Below are 13898 nucleotides of genomic sequence, written 5' to 3' on the forward strand. Positions count from 1 at the left end.
GTTAATAAGCAGGAAACTTGAAGCATCATGAGATTCCTTTTTTCTCCCAAAACAGAGCGGGACTGATTTTTTGTTTTGCACCAGTAGTTAAACAAAAGCACCCTCCTGATTTTCAGATGTTGCAGTTAGTGGTGCAACTGTCTCACGCTCCCCTAGCCCAGAAATGCTGGCAGCTCAGCATGCTGGATGCCGAACTCCTGGGAGGTAGAACTCTGCCCGGTGTCACACTGAGCGACAAGCACTTTAAAGCGCACAGTCCTCATTAGAGGTGGCTCCGAGTTCTCCGGATAATCTGACACCGGTGTGCCCTTATTTGCCTTAACAAGTGTGCATGCCTGCATGTAAAGCATGAATGAACACGTATGCTTACTTATGACCTTTGCAAGCCCACGGAAGGTGCCTGTCTGTCTCTCCGCATGTCACCGGCGGCATTTTGTCTGCGTGGCCCCGGCAGCTTCTATCTGCTCGAGTGCAACGGGAAGGGAACTGCGCAGCTGACCCCAGTGGGAGTCAGGGCCATTGCACGGGAGCTGTGAGTCAGGAGTGATTCAGTCACCTGGAATTAAGGAAAGAATGGGATGATTCAAAGAGTTATTCTTCCCTCAAGAGGGAGATGACCCACTGCCGCTTCCCCTTTGCTGTTATTTTGGCAAGGTGCTGACAGGAGAAGGAAGCGAGTCAACTGTCAGGAATAGCCCTGCGGTTCAGGCACAACACGGAGGCTCAGCAGTCTGGGTTCTGTTCCAGCCCCGCGGCTACTAATAAATGAATCATGTAGGCAAAATCCAACATACAAAGTGCTCAAAAAAAGCCCGATCCATTTCCATTACTTTCCATTTCCAAGATTGCTCTTTTTGCTTGACTGGGATCTTACAAGCTTCAGGATGCGTCTCTTCCATTTCCAGGCAGCGTTCAGAACACCTCCTGGGTTTTGTCACGTTTAAGGTTTCTCCATCACTATCTCCTCCTGCTGGAGCTGGTGGCCCAGAGAGTGTTAAGCCAAATTCACTTTTTTGGTTTTTTTTCCAGAGGGATTAATTAACATTCATTAAACCTCCTGTATGGGGCAATTTTCACTTAAAAGCATGGTGACTGCTTTAATCCCAAGTCGTTGACAGGGTGGTTGTGAAGTTTTAGTAATCCTGCCTTGTCTTTAATTCAGACTACCTTTCCTGAGAGCGTCTGTGTAGACGGATCCCAAGGAGGTGTAGTTTTCATTGCAGTAATATTTGAGCTTTTCACAATTTTAATGTGACGTAGGGAAATGGTGTTACCCTGTCTTACGGATGGGGGAACTGAGAAACTGTTGTCACTGATGCAGGTTGATACCAGGGTGCCTTTGGCAGTACAAAAAGTCTGATTCTTATCTTCCCACTCCCTTAGCTACTGTCTAGTTCTTCCTCCCACGGCTTGTCCTGGATCCTGCCTCATCACGATGACAGGCCAAATGTATTTATCTTCTCTGGTTGTCTTCAGCCCCCTTTTTCATACTTGCTGCCATGGAAAGTGCTGTCTCTGTGTGATAACTCAGTCATCTCCCCGCTCTGGAGGCAACAGGGTGGTGTTGGCCAGGAGATAATGGAATGTGGAGCCTGGTACTGTTTCAGAAAACCAGAATGGTGTACACATGCGCAGGCTCCCTGGGCTGCAGGCAAACAACGTGACAGCAACAAGCAGGCAGTCAAAGCTTAGCTGAATATTTACTTGGCTGCAGGTTAAAACTGATGCAGCAAGGCTGCACACGGTGGGCTGTGGGTATTTTTCAAAGGGTTTAAGTGGTCCTTGGATGGAAACAATACTGAGAAGCGCTGCTGTGCTCTGACCGTTCCTGCGGTCTCCTGGTTGGAGAACTTAGGAAGATTTCATGCCCTGTGGTGTCCCTGAAATCAAGATTTGTCTCCACAAGGTGTCTTGTACTGGGAGACTGCTGTTGACTGGCAGCTGCTGCTCACCGCCAGAAAGCAGCGGCTTCTCCCAGAAGGGTGGACCAGTTATAATTGATGGCCAGAAAGACGTTCCCACAGGGATGAAGGAGTGAGGATCCCGCTCGTACCTGTCTGTAAGAGCTGCTGAACAACAGCTGCGTTTGCTTGTTCTCAGCAGTAGAAAATACTGCCAATAACTAATGCCCTGCTCAGGGCATTACACTGTAAATCACAGCGTTCCCTGCAGGAGACTTCCTGGATTCTTGCACATTAGAAATGTCTCTTATTGTGTGAAGAAGAGGAGGGGCAAGTCAGCCAGCTGGTGCAGGCTGTAGTCACAACATCTGACATGTCCCAGAGCGAGGGGAACGTGTGTTTATGGGCTGGCAGGCTCTGGGGATGGAAAGCAAATGGCAGATAAATATACTTCACTTCTTGATTACTCTTTGGATGGGAGATATCCTGCACATGCACAGCGGCTCCGTCCCCGGCACTGCGGTGTTCCAGCTCCCTGGGACAAGAGGGATGGCTTCGGGGGTCGTTTCTGGACGCTGAAGCACTTGTTTAAGCTCTGTAGAAGGGAGCTGAGCATCTGGAAACTTTGGAGGACCCCAGCTGGGTTTGGGGGAAGGATGCTGGAGGCAGAGGGCTGCAGTGGCACTTGGGGCAGCCGAGTGGCGCTTTGCACAGGATCCATTCAGCCTTCCAGGCTCAGCCAAGTGTCCTCCCCCCCGCCCCCGCAGCTTTAGAGCCAAAGGAAAAGCTTCTTTCTGCCCCTACCTCGGGTTTGCGGGGCCGGGGCTCCCCGCACCCTCCCGGCGCGGGCACCCCCCGCAGAACGCGGCCCCTGCCGTGAAGGAGGGGGGTGGCGTGGGTGACCTTCCCAGGGCGACACTCCCCAAACCCCCCCATTGCCGGCGTGACACAGGGTGACACGCAATGACACGCGGCCCCTCCCACGGCGGGCGGAGCCCTTATGCAATGCCGGTGCCCTGCGCTGCTCGGTGCTCCCATCTAGCGGGGACCGGCCCTCGCCGCCCCCGGGTGACAAACCCGGGCAACCTGCGAGGGCTGGACGCCTATGAACACTGTGCCTCTCTGTCCCTCTCCCCACCCAGAGCCTGACCTGGAAGACTGCAGTTTTGGCTGCCGAGGGACGTCGCCCCAGGAGAGTCTCTCTTCCATGTGAGTGTCCTTCAGGAGTCCTCCCCCGCCGCCGGGCACGGGGGTGTCTCCACAGCCGCCTGGGCACGGCCGGACCCCGGGATGCCGTGGGATGACACAGCAAGGAAAGGGAAAGAGACTGGGGAAAGTAGAGGCAGCTCCTTCCCTTCTCCTTGGGGCTAGGGGTGGGATGGGAGCGGAGGGGGCAGGTTTGCTTTTCCAGTGCGAGTCAGGGCTAACGGGAACGGAGGGCTCTCCTGACATGGAGCAGCGGGGACTGAGGCTGGGAGGGATGCAGCCACTCCCGGTGTGAGGCAGATGAGATGTGGGGAGAAGAGAGCAGAGGAGGGCAGGTGCAGACTAGGGAAACATCTCTGACATCTCCCCGACCCTTCCGCAGGTCCCCCATCAGCAGCCTGCCAACCCTCTTCGACCAGACAGTGTCCTGTAGCAGCAGTGGGCAGCTGGAGAATGTTCCCCAAGCCACACCGAACATCGAGCAGCTCCTGGAGAAACAGGGCAACGGGGAAGCCGGCGTAAACAGTGAGTCACTCGGGGCATGGGCTGTGGGAGGAGAGGTCCTTGTGCGTGTTTGTGTGGGAGCCAGCTGGGATTTTGCCCACAGGCAAAGGAGCCGGGTGAGGGACAAAGCACTAGTCTGTGCCATGGGGGAGTAGCTGGCAGTGGGACTGTGATCCGGGGCCAGTCACTTCCCCCAGTGTGGTCTAATTGCGGTATCTCCTGTGGATCCCCTTCTCCTCTTTCTTCCATCCCCCATTTTCTCCCCTGACCCTGTCCCACTTCCCCGCTTCTGTTCCTTGCAGTTGTAGAAATGCTCAAAGCCCTGCACTCGCTGCAGAAGGAGAACCAGCGGCTCCAGGAGCAGATCATGACGCTGACAGCCAAGAAAGAGCGTTTGCAGCTTCTCAACGTCCAGCTCTCTGTTCCTTTCCCTGTGGTGACCAGCAGCAATGGTCCAGGCAGCCAGGCCCAGTACATCCTGCCTCCCAACGGTGAGGGGAACAGTGGGAAGCATCACCCTGTGCTCTTTCCTAGCGGCGCCCTGGGGTGGGCAGGAGGGGGTCACAGTGGGGAGGATCTGACCCATTTATCTCTGTGGCCACTGGCAGTGTGCACTGTCCCTTGCTATTGCTGTGGCAACGTCAGGCTCCACCCCTGACTGCATCCTCACTTCTTTCCTCCGTACAGTCTGCAACAACGATTCCTTGAGCATCAGCAAGAGCCCCCCATGCAAGAACAGCTTTGGGATCGAGAACTCGCTCTCCACTTCCTCTGAGGTACACTGGCCACCGCATCCGCCAGCTGGGGAAGGGACCTGGGGGGGAACAGAGCAGTGCAGTCCCAGTACTCTGACTTGATATCCAGCTTATAAAGCCTTGTAGTCCAGGCTCAGAAATCAGCTTGCTTTCTCTGGAGTGCCTGTTCTTCAGTTCGTCTCAGTGCTGAGGGTCTGAGGCTGGGAGCGTGAGCTGAGAATGCTTCTAGGTTATTCTGGCCACACTTGTAGAGATCCAGCAAAAGCACATCTGAGTTCTGGGACCCTTCTGAGCGTACACCTGCACCCACAGCCCCCCTTCCCACCTCCAGCTCCTGCCCAAAGCACCCTTGGAGCTGAGCTGACCTTTCACAAGCTGCCCCAGTCCGATGCTCTTATGTCCGTTTCTCCCCCAGGACCCTCATTCAGGTTGCCCCAGCAGGAGCAGCTCTTCCCTGTCCTTCCACAGCACTCCTCCGCCCCTGCCCATGCTGCAGCAGAGTCCTGCCTCGCTACCCCTGCCCGGGGTGCAGCAGGTGAATGGCCTGGCCAGGGTGGCAGGCAGCGGGCTGGGGGGAGGCACCACTGCCAGCCACAGCCTCTCCACGGTGCCCATGGTGGACGGCCTGATGGGGACCCTGGCAGGAGGCCAGCAGATGCCCATCAACGGGATCCTGGGGAATCTGAACGGAGCTCAGGCCGCCCAGCCTCCGAGCGCGCTGACGCAGGCGAGCGGGCCTCCGACCTTGCAGCTCTCCACCAGCCTGAGCAGGTGAGGACGGGGAGCTCGCGGGGACAGCCCTGCCCTCTCCAGCAGAAGCTTAGCACCGGGAGGGAGGGATGCCCTATGGATGCAGGACCAAGACAGGCTGCGCTGACATTCCCTGCCTTGTTCCCCTTGCAGCATGCCCAGCCTGAGTCCCCTGACAGAGCAGCAGAGGCACGTCTTGCACCAACACGAACAACAGCTCCAGCAGCTTCAGCAGCTCCTGACTTCCCAGCCACTTAATCCGGTAAGTGTGCTTGCTGGCACCTTTTATCTGATGAGCTGTTTAATGGGAAAGCCTCGCAGCAGAGAGCAAAACTTAGGGTTCCCTCCTTCGTGTGAATCCCCTGCCCACAGGGCTGCAAAGAGTCATGTGCCTTTTCCGTGGCTTCGGGCTCCTGAGGGTAGAGTGAGGAGAAAAGCTTTAGGCAGGAAGGTGTGGCACCTCCTGGAGGGAGGGAGACTGGGATTTGGTCTTTTTCATACAAAGGAAAAAACTTAATTTGGGTTTCCCACATCCTGAGGGTGTGAGAACATGGTAACGCTAAGCCACTGTAAAATCAGGAGTGCTGTTACCTCCTCCAGCCATCTTTGAATGCAAATCATGTCTGCTCCTGCTGCCGCAAGCACGCTGCGCTCTGGGCTTGCAGATGTGCTGTGGCCCACAGGAGAACGGGAACTCACTTGAGGACGTTGCTTGAAAGAGATAAGCACCAAACCGTATAGTTCTGAGGCGGGCGAGCCCCGTCCGGGGACATTGACATGGAGAACTGGAGATGCCAGGGGGACTGTGTAGGTGGCTGAGGACTTCGGGGTCAGAAAAAGGATCAGGCAGCTGTTCTGAGGATCTTGGCTCTCTGCCTGCGCCCTCTTGGGTAAAAGAGCAGCCCCGTCCCAGGCTGTTGTGGGAATGGCTGCATGGAGAGATGGTAAACAAACCCCTGAGTGTGTAAGAACCGCACTCAGTTGCCCTGCAGAAACCTCTGTGGTGTCCCTCCCCTGCGGCGGAGTTGCACAGGAGTGCTCACAGTTCCCGTCAATGAAGCTGTGCTCATTTATATCTCCCATGAACTTGGCCCGTTGCTTTGGACAGATTTCTGGGTCAGGCTATTTATAACCCAGGAAAAGCAAATTTCAAAGGGCTTCTCTTTACAGCAGCTGATGTCACCGTGTCATCAGCTGCATCCCTGTGGGTACGGGAACAATGTCAGCTCTCAGCCTGCTGCATTGGTCGATGGTTGCTATAGTGATTTCCGCAGTTTGGTTGGATTCGAGGGCGTCCCTCCGGGTGCAGGTGAGCCGTGGCCCTCGTCCCCCGCGGGTCCAGCTCACCTACACTGACCCTGTGGGTCAGGGATAGCTGTGAAGCGGGACGGGCTGGGGAAGGAAATTAGCAGCCAGTCTAGAAATTCAGGGTAGCGAATGCCACAGACTTAAAATCCGTGGGTCAATTGATTGGGAAGAGCTGAGTAGATTCGTGTGCCTGCAGGTGGGGTTGGCTAATCCTACGCTTCAGGAAACAGGGGGGTTGGAAAGGTCATAAGCACAGGCTGTTAATGAACACGAGACAGACTGTTCCTCTCTCCACCTATAGAGATGTGATCAAGGGGACTTTCTCCCTGTCCCCAGTAGCGTTTCTGGGATGGAGTGTGCCAATGTGGCTCCTTTGTATTAGATGTCACCTCTTCCTGAGCCCTTTGTCCCTCCTTTGACTTCTCTTGCTCACCCTTCCCCGCAGGAGCAGCAGGCCCTGGTGTTCCAGATGATGCAGCAAATCCAGCAGAAGAGGGAGCTGCAGCGGCTGCAGATGACAAGCTCGTCCCAGCTCTCCATGACCAGCCTCCTGGCAGCCACCTCCGCCCCCCTGCACTCCAGCACCAGCGCCCTGATGACCTCGGCCCCTCAGCCGCCCCCCAGCAGCAGCTCTCTCATGGCCTCCCTCTCCCCCCAGCAGCTCAACCCTAGCAATGCCCTCATGGCCCCCCAGGCCACCCCACCGCTCAGCACTCCTGGGAACAGCCTGCTGGCTTCGGGGACAGGCATCCCACCCGTCCTTACAGCACAGACTAACCCGTTTCTCAACCTGCAGGCTGATGGCAACACCCCAAAAGGAACGGTGCGTATGCTGCTAGCACTACCCTAACCCCACCGAGCTCGTGGTGCTAGGCGCTGTACAGACCCGGGGAGAGAGAGTCTGCGCTGCAGTTACCTTGGGGGAGCCAGGGCACGGCTTAGGCAACAGAGGCAGAATGTTCCACTGGCTTTGCTGCGTCCCTGGCTAGCCAGTGTCACGTCCTGATCCTACCTCCAAGGACTTCTGTAGGGCCCAGAGAGGGTCGTGGGTAGGCACAGAGGCTCCCGAGGCGCCCTGCCGTGTGTGTGTGTGCAGACACGCACCAGACCTGCTGCAGAAGCGAGGCAGAGACAGGCCATAGATTTGTCTCTGTTACCCCTGGGACTTGGATGGGACAATGTGCCCCTGGCAGTGCTGGCCCTATTGGATGAAATACGAAGGTGACTGCATGTTGAAACCCAGGGTTTAGAAGGAATCTTGCACCCAAGAGGAGAGGCTGCGGAGAGGTTTACGGCCTCTCTGTAAAGCAGCCTTCTACTGGAACACCAGTGCCTAGGGACTGACGGTGTGATACTGTCATCTCTCCTCCGTCCCTCCCCTGGCCTGTACCTGTACCCAGAAGGTCCGGCCCTGGTTGGAAACACTTAGGAGCCAAAGGCCAGGGTCGAGGGGCCAGTTCGGCCTGAACTGGGCAGAGGGGAAACCTGGGGCTCCCGTGTCTCCGTTGATCCCGAAGGAGCCCGAGAGGTCGCGGTGAGCAGGGCCAGGTCCGCAGCACAGCAGGGCTCTCTGCTTCTGCCCCCTCGTGTTGCCGCCCACCCAGTACTGATACCTGTCTCCTCTGCGTCTCTTTTTTTCTGTTTGTTTTTTAAAGAGCATGAATGAAAAGGGAGCTCCTCTTACCCAGGACAAGGGCTAAGCTCCCGAACAAACCAGCAGCCAACTCCTCTCAGCCAGGGGAATGTGGCTTTCCACAGTCAACTTTGATACTGTTAGAGCAATGAGCACAAGGCTTCCAAGAAGCATTTCCTGCCGCTGGGCAATGCCAAGAGGTGCTTTGGAAGACAGTACGTCTCTGACCAAGCCCTGGTATCGGGAGGAGCGAAGGTGGGGGGCTGCCTGCCGCCCTGATCCGTGCCACACATGCTCAAAGCGAAGCTGCGTTTCCACCCGGAGTGGAGGAGAGAGTTAACGCCAGCTGCCTGCCGGTTGACGGGGGTTCACGTGGGCGTAGCTCCCCAGGCCGAGGCACTAGAGACCGTCGAGCGTCCTTGGCCAAGACCTTGGCGGAGGGAGGCCCCTCTGCTGAGGGCTCCTTTCTGCACAGTGCAGAGGAATCTGGCAGCGCCCGCGGAGGCAGCACTGGATGTGACACAGCTGGGGAAGTGGGACGTGGTGGCAGTACCTCCGTGGTCTGCTTCGCCCAGATGGGGAGGTTAAGAAGAAGTCCCGTAGCTGAGATTTCTCACCTGCTTTTCGTCTGCCGGGCCCTTAGGATGCTCTTCTCTCTATGAAGCTTCATCATATGAAGCCCCGACACCTCAGCTGGATCCAAACCCAGCCTGAAAAGACACGAGCGGCGGAGCGATGGGTAAGGACTGGTGCTTGGGGGGGAGGTGAAAGCCACCTACTTCTCGAAAGGACGTTGCCACATCTGCTCTGCCAGCTGCTGTCGGTTCGGTGCTGTACTTTTCACGTGAAAAGCACACTCCTGCTCCTTGTGCCGTCTCACTCTTTCCTTCCAGCATTTCCAAAGGCGAAAATTTCAGCTTGCAAAAAGGGGCCGTAGCCAGTATTACCCCTGTCGTAGCCCAACTTCAGAAGGTGCATTTGAACCTGGCAGTTGTTTCCCAGGCCTGAGCTGGGAGATAGAAATGTGCGTGGGGAAGAGAGACTCCCAAATCCGGTACCTGTTCTTTCTTACCCACCACAAATCACTCCAGTCTGGCAAAACCACGTTCTTCCACTGGTCTTGGGCACTTGAGAAAAGGGATCTCCAAGCAATGGGACAATTACCAGTCTCCTAAGCTGGGACATCGGACCCTTTGTTGTTCTCCACCTTTTGACCTTAACTCCGTCTTGCAGCCTGGAACCTCAGCAAAGAGATCGGCTTCCTCTGAGCTTGGGTGCTCTGGATTGATTGAAGGACAGGTGGGGCGGCTCTGGGGGAAGGGGAACATCTACGTCAAACGTACAAACGCCCCTTCTTTTCCTCGCGCCCTGGTTCAATCCAGAGCTCCTGGGGGCAGGCGGGAAGACTCCAGCTAATAGAAACTCTGAGGGTCTTAAAAACAAAACAAAAAAAAAAACAAAGTTGTCAGACCTTAATGGACATTTTTCAGCACATTCCCACTGCCTCTAACTAGTTTGCACTATTCAAATTTGTCAGCAGTGGGTCTGTGCTGATAGTACTAGAGGGGCTTGTTATAGGCAAAACTCATCTGCTAAATATCTTTCTTCCTTTTTATTTTATTTTATTTCTTTTGTTTGTTTGTTTGTTTGGAAGATTGTCACCACAATGGTTGAAAAAGGCTAAAAGGAGAGAAAATACCTTTCTGATCTCAGCCTCCAGTTCTGTGAACTGGGCAGAACACTGCTGTCTGCTCAGAAATATATATATATATATTATATATATATAATTTTTTTTTATAAAGAAAAGCTAATGTTTTAACAAGGTTAAGAAGCTATTGGGAAGACGGAGATGGCAGCTAAAAGTGGAAATGCAGGAAAACAGATTAAGAAGTCTCCCTTCCGCGCGGTGCCCGCGGCACAGAGGTAGAGAGGAGCCGTGGCTCTCGCTGACGCGCTCCCTGTCCCCAGCCGCCTCCCGGGCAAGTCACGGGCTGGGCCCTGCCGGCGGCCGCCCGCCTGGCGCTTCCCCAGACGGGAAGGAGATCTTTCCGTGGCAAATGCTTTGACTCTTGTTTTTTGTCTCCCTGTCCCCGAAATTGCTCTGGCACAATTGTGTGCTTGCACTTTTTTTTTTTATTTCTCTTCTTTCCCCCCCCCCCGCCCTCCCCTTCCCTCCCTTCCCAGCTCTGTTGCGTCCCCCCTCCCCTCTGCAAGCAGAGGTGCCACCCAAACCCCCCCGGCGCAGGGACCCTCTGCTGGGAGCAGGATCCGTGTCTGCAGCGGTGGGGGGGTCTTGCCTTGCTGCCCCCTCCACACCTGAGGAGTCTTGGGCTTGAAAGCACCGCGCAGAATGGCTCGGCTTTGGGGTAAATCCAGCCCTGACGCGCCCCGGTTGTGCGTGTGTCGGCTGCCCGCACGTGAAGGCTCTTCCTGCCAGCCTTTGGCAAGCAACAGGTCCTGGGAATTCGGGAAGAGGCATCGCGTAGCGCTGGTTTGGCTCAGCAAGATGATGGACGGAGGTGTTAGGGGTAAAACAGCGGCCGGTAAAGGTGCAAGTGTGGTCTCTGCCAGCTCCTTGCCCAGCTGTGTTTGTCTGGGGTTGATTTTTATTTTATTTTTTACTTTTTTTTTTTTTTTTTTACTGTAAGGTCCCAAATTAGCCTCGCCAGCTGTTTTGCTGTCCTGCTGACCATCAGCGCGGCCTTCGGCCCGGTCTGTAACCACGAGGGCCCGACGCTGTGCCCAGACACGGCCAAACTCTTCCGAAATTTAACCACGTTTCACACCCTGGAATGAGAGAGACGCCAGTCCCAGGAGGCGAGGGGCTGGGAGCGGGGGAAGGCCGGTAGCACCTGTCCCTTGCGTAGCGAGTCGTGGCGCGACACGTGTTGTCTGCCAGGACAGACGAACCCAGGTGGAGATCGGTGGCTTGGTGCCCAAATCCCTGGGCACCCCCAGCAAACTCGCAGGGGGTCGGCGGGAGGTGCGTCGTGGCGACTTTTGCAGTCGGGAGGGCGGAAGGTGCTGTACGGGGCTCCCCCCGCCGCGGGGGACGTGTTGGGGAGCATCGGACGAGGTTGGGAATCAAGGACTGAATTGAAGGAGTGGGTTTGGCAGGCGGGATCGCTGTTAAAGGCGGGGAGCGCTGCGCTGTGTCCCTGGTCCCCTGCCCCGTGCTGGCCGTGCCGTTGTGGCGGTGGCAGCAGTTTGGGCCCCTCCGGGGCTCTCCGGAGCAGGGAGGGACGAGGCCGGAGAGGTCGAGCCGGGGAAGAGCCCGATAGCACTTACACGTTTCTCCGACATCTTCCAAAGGCGCCCGGTCCCTTTGAAGTGCTCCCCTTGTCTCATCGCCTCAACCTGTCCCGGAGCCAAAGGTCCCTTTGGCAGGTGGAGGGGAGGAGGAAAGGGGACGCTGCTGGAAGGTCGACATTAAACCTTCGTGTCTCTGTGAAAAAGAGGGAGAGCAGGGGGAAGGAAAAAAATAAAAGCTAAAGATTATCTGTGTTTCAGTTGCACTGGGGTACGTTTCTTTACCCGTTTTGATGCTAATGTCTCATTTAGTATGTTGCATGTGTCTTTTTTTTTGTTTTGATTTGGTTTTTTTTTATTAAATAAAAGAGAAAAATGTGTATATTTTTGGCAATTTAAGGTAATGTAGCTAAGATATATTTTTTTCACGCTGCTTGACTGTTCTTTATTATAATAAATAATATTAATATTAATATCGAAGACTTTTTTAATACAGCTAGGGTTTCAACATTTGAAATGAGAGTAGGGTCTGTGTGATTACCTTCCCGTGTGCGTGCGGAGATCCTGGGCAGTGCACGCCGGGCGCTGCTGGAGCACGCGATGCTCTGGAGGAGGCAGGAGCCGGGTGCAGGGAGGGCTCCCAACCCAGCTCCAGCCTGGATTTGTGCCTCGGGAGTGAAGGGAGAGCAGGGAGGAGCAGCTGGTGGCTGTTCATGAGCAAAAATTCCCCCCCCCAAAGGTCGGCGATAGCCCGTGGTGGTGGGTAGAGATGCCCCAACCTCGCTGACGGCGTGAGCTTTCCGGCCGGCTCCTCCGTCCTCCCCTCTCCCGAGGGGTTGTTTCTCCGAGGCACCGAAGGGAAGGGCTCCTGCTGTTTCCGCCTGGTTCTGCGTTTCCCCCCGGCCACACATTGCCGGGTGATGACGTCTCTTCAAAATCCCGTTTGGAGACACGTCTTGCTCTCGAGAAAACCAGCTCCCGCTCCCCGGCGCTCAGCTCTCAGCTCTGGCTTGGCACTTCCATGGCTCAGGCTTCAACGCCGCCCGCAGGCTCCTCCACGGTTCTGCCGTCTCACGCTTTGGGGTCAGAAGCGGGTTTTATTGACCTTTGGTTTTTCCCCAGCCACGTGTGGCCGCGTCCCGCCAGTGAGGTGGACGCCTCTTGCCCTCTGGGTGCACAGGGCTCCCTTAAAGGCCCAGGAGAAGTTCTCCCCCAGCTCCTGGTTCTTCTGCAGAGCTTTTCTCTCTCCTATCGACCAGCATTGCCACCTCGGGGGGGGTGGAATTGGAGGCCAAAGAATTTGCCCGCGTTTCTCCAGGCAGCTCAAGAGCTGTCAGGGAGGGAGCGCAAGAGTGAACTGGAGACACAGGAGTTGTTACGTTTATCTTTAAGAGCGGTTTTTGGTCACTCAAAGGCTCACCCAGAGGAAGCAGAGTTTGGCAGGCGAAGGCTGGTCTCGCAGAGTTGGGTCGTCAAAGGCTCTGGGTCATTGTAGGGAACTTTCAGCTGTTTTTTGAGGGGAGGAGGAGGTTTGGTGTCTGGTTCTGAGGACTCGGTTGCTCTCGGCCGTAGCTGGGGGCTGCAAAGTCTCCTCTCCTGTGCCTGTGGGCAGTCAGTGCCGGGGCGCAGCGGGGAGGGAGACGCGGGGGATGCCTGGGGAGCACCAGGCTCATAGACCCGGTGCTGCTGTTTCTTGGAGCCCTGAAATAAGAAAAAAGCAGAGGAATATTTCCACAGCGTTATGTTGGCTTGTTCCTGGCATGGTTCTCCTCTTTCCGCGGCTTGACCCTTGCTAGCGTTTCCGTTCCCGTTCCCGTTTTGCGTGGATGGGGACCGGAGAGACGTGAGGGGAAGGTGCAGAGCAATGTCCAGTGGTTTTGTGCCCAACGAGCAGCTCGTGGCGTCTTCCCAGACCAGGATAACGGGGGAAGTGAATCTATCGCAGGTGCCTGAAGCGCGGCTCTCCCAGCACTCCCACGCAGAGCCCCTCAGCCCCGCTCCTCCGCGGCCCTTGCATCCCACACGCTCTGCTCCGGGTCTCTCCCAGCCGGTGCCCAGTGTCCCCTGGACGCAGCTCTTGTGTGCACAGGGGCTCCCTCAGCCCTGGCCCTCGCTGGCCTCTGCGGAGCCCCGGGGTTCTCTCCGCTGGGTCAGGCTCCGGCCCCGGCCCCGGCCCCGCAGGGATGCAGATGGCGGGAGCCCCCTGGCTCTGTCCCAAAGACAACACAGAGGGGGACGAGGTCTTCTCACGCGCTCAGTAGAAGGCTCCAGAGGAGACATACCAGGCGGATGGTGTCATTCCCATTGGGGTGAAATGTTCAGGCTGAGCTGGCAGGGCGAGGGGTGACCGCTGCCTCTGAGGCGCGGCGGTGGCGGAGCGCGTCCCTCGGGAGCTCGGAGCAGGAGCTTGGGTCTGGGACACAGAAGCTTCCCTGCTGCCGAAAGGAACGTCCCTGTCCAGTGCAAGTCCATCCCTCGGTCTGAAGCGTCCTGCTCGTCCCCGAGACCTCTCTGAAGGACAGCGTGGTGACAGCTTGCGTCAGGGGCCAGTTGCACACGGCAGCGGTGCCCGTCGCTCCAAAAACCTTTCAA

At 56.4% G+C, this 13898-nt stretch overlaps 1 protein-coding gene across 2 annotated transcripts in view; it reads left to right on the forward strand.

The window, feature by feature from the left end:
- The window catches only part of MLLT6 (MLLT6, PHD finger containing), a 46649-nt gene extending 34944 nt beyond the window's left edge, over positions 1 to 11705 (forward strand). For both annotated transcript variants that reach the window (XM_063354671.1, XM_063354672.1), the window contains exons 13-20: positions 3044 to 3110; positions 3490 to 3632; positions 3914 to 4102; positions 4299 to 4387; positions 4782 to 5137; positions 5270 to 5378; positions 6870 to 7247; positions 8080 to 11705. In XM_063354671.1, coding sequence (XP_063210741.1) covers positions 3044 to 3110; positions 3490 to 3632; positions 3914 to 4102; positions 4299 to 4387; positions 4782 to 5137; positions 5270 to 5378; positions 6870 to 7247; positions 8080 to 8124 — 1376 coding nt within the window. In that variant the 3' untranslated portion in view covers positions 8125 to 11705. The remainder of the gene's footprint in view (positions 1 to 3043; positions 3111 to 3489; positions 3633 to 3913; positions 4103 to 4298; positions 4388 to 4781; positions 5138 to 5269; positions 5379 to 6869; positions 7248 to 8079) is intronic.
- The last annotated feature ends 2193 nt before the right edge of the window (positions 11706 to 13898 follow it).

Source organism: Chroicocephalus ridibundus, chromosome 17 (assembly GCF_963924245.1).
Source record: "Chroicocephalus ridibundus chromosome 17, bChrRid1.1, whole genome shotgun sequence".
Classification (NCBI taxonomy): Eukaryota; Metazoa; Chordata; class Aves; order Charadriiformes; family Laridae; genus Chroicocephalus; species Chroicocephalus ridibundus.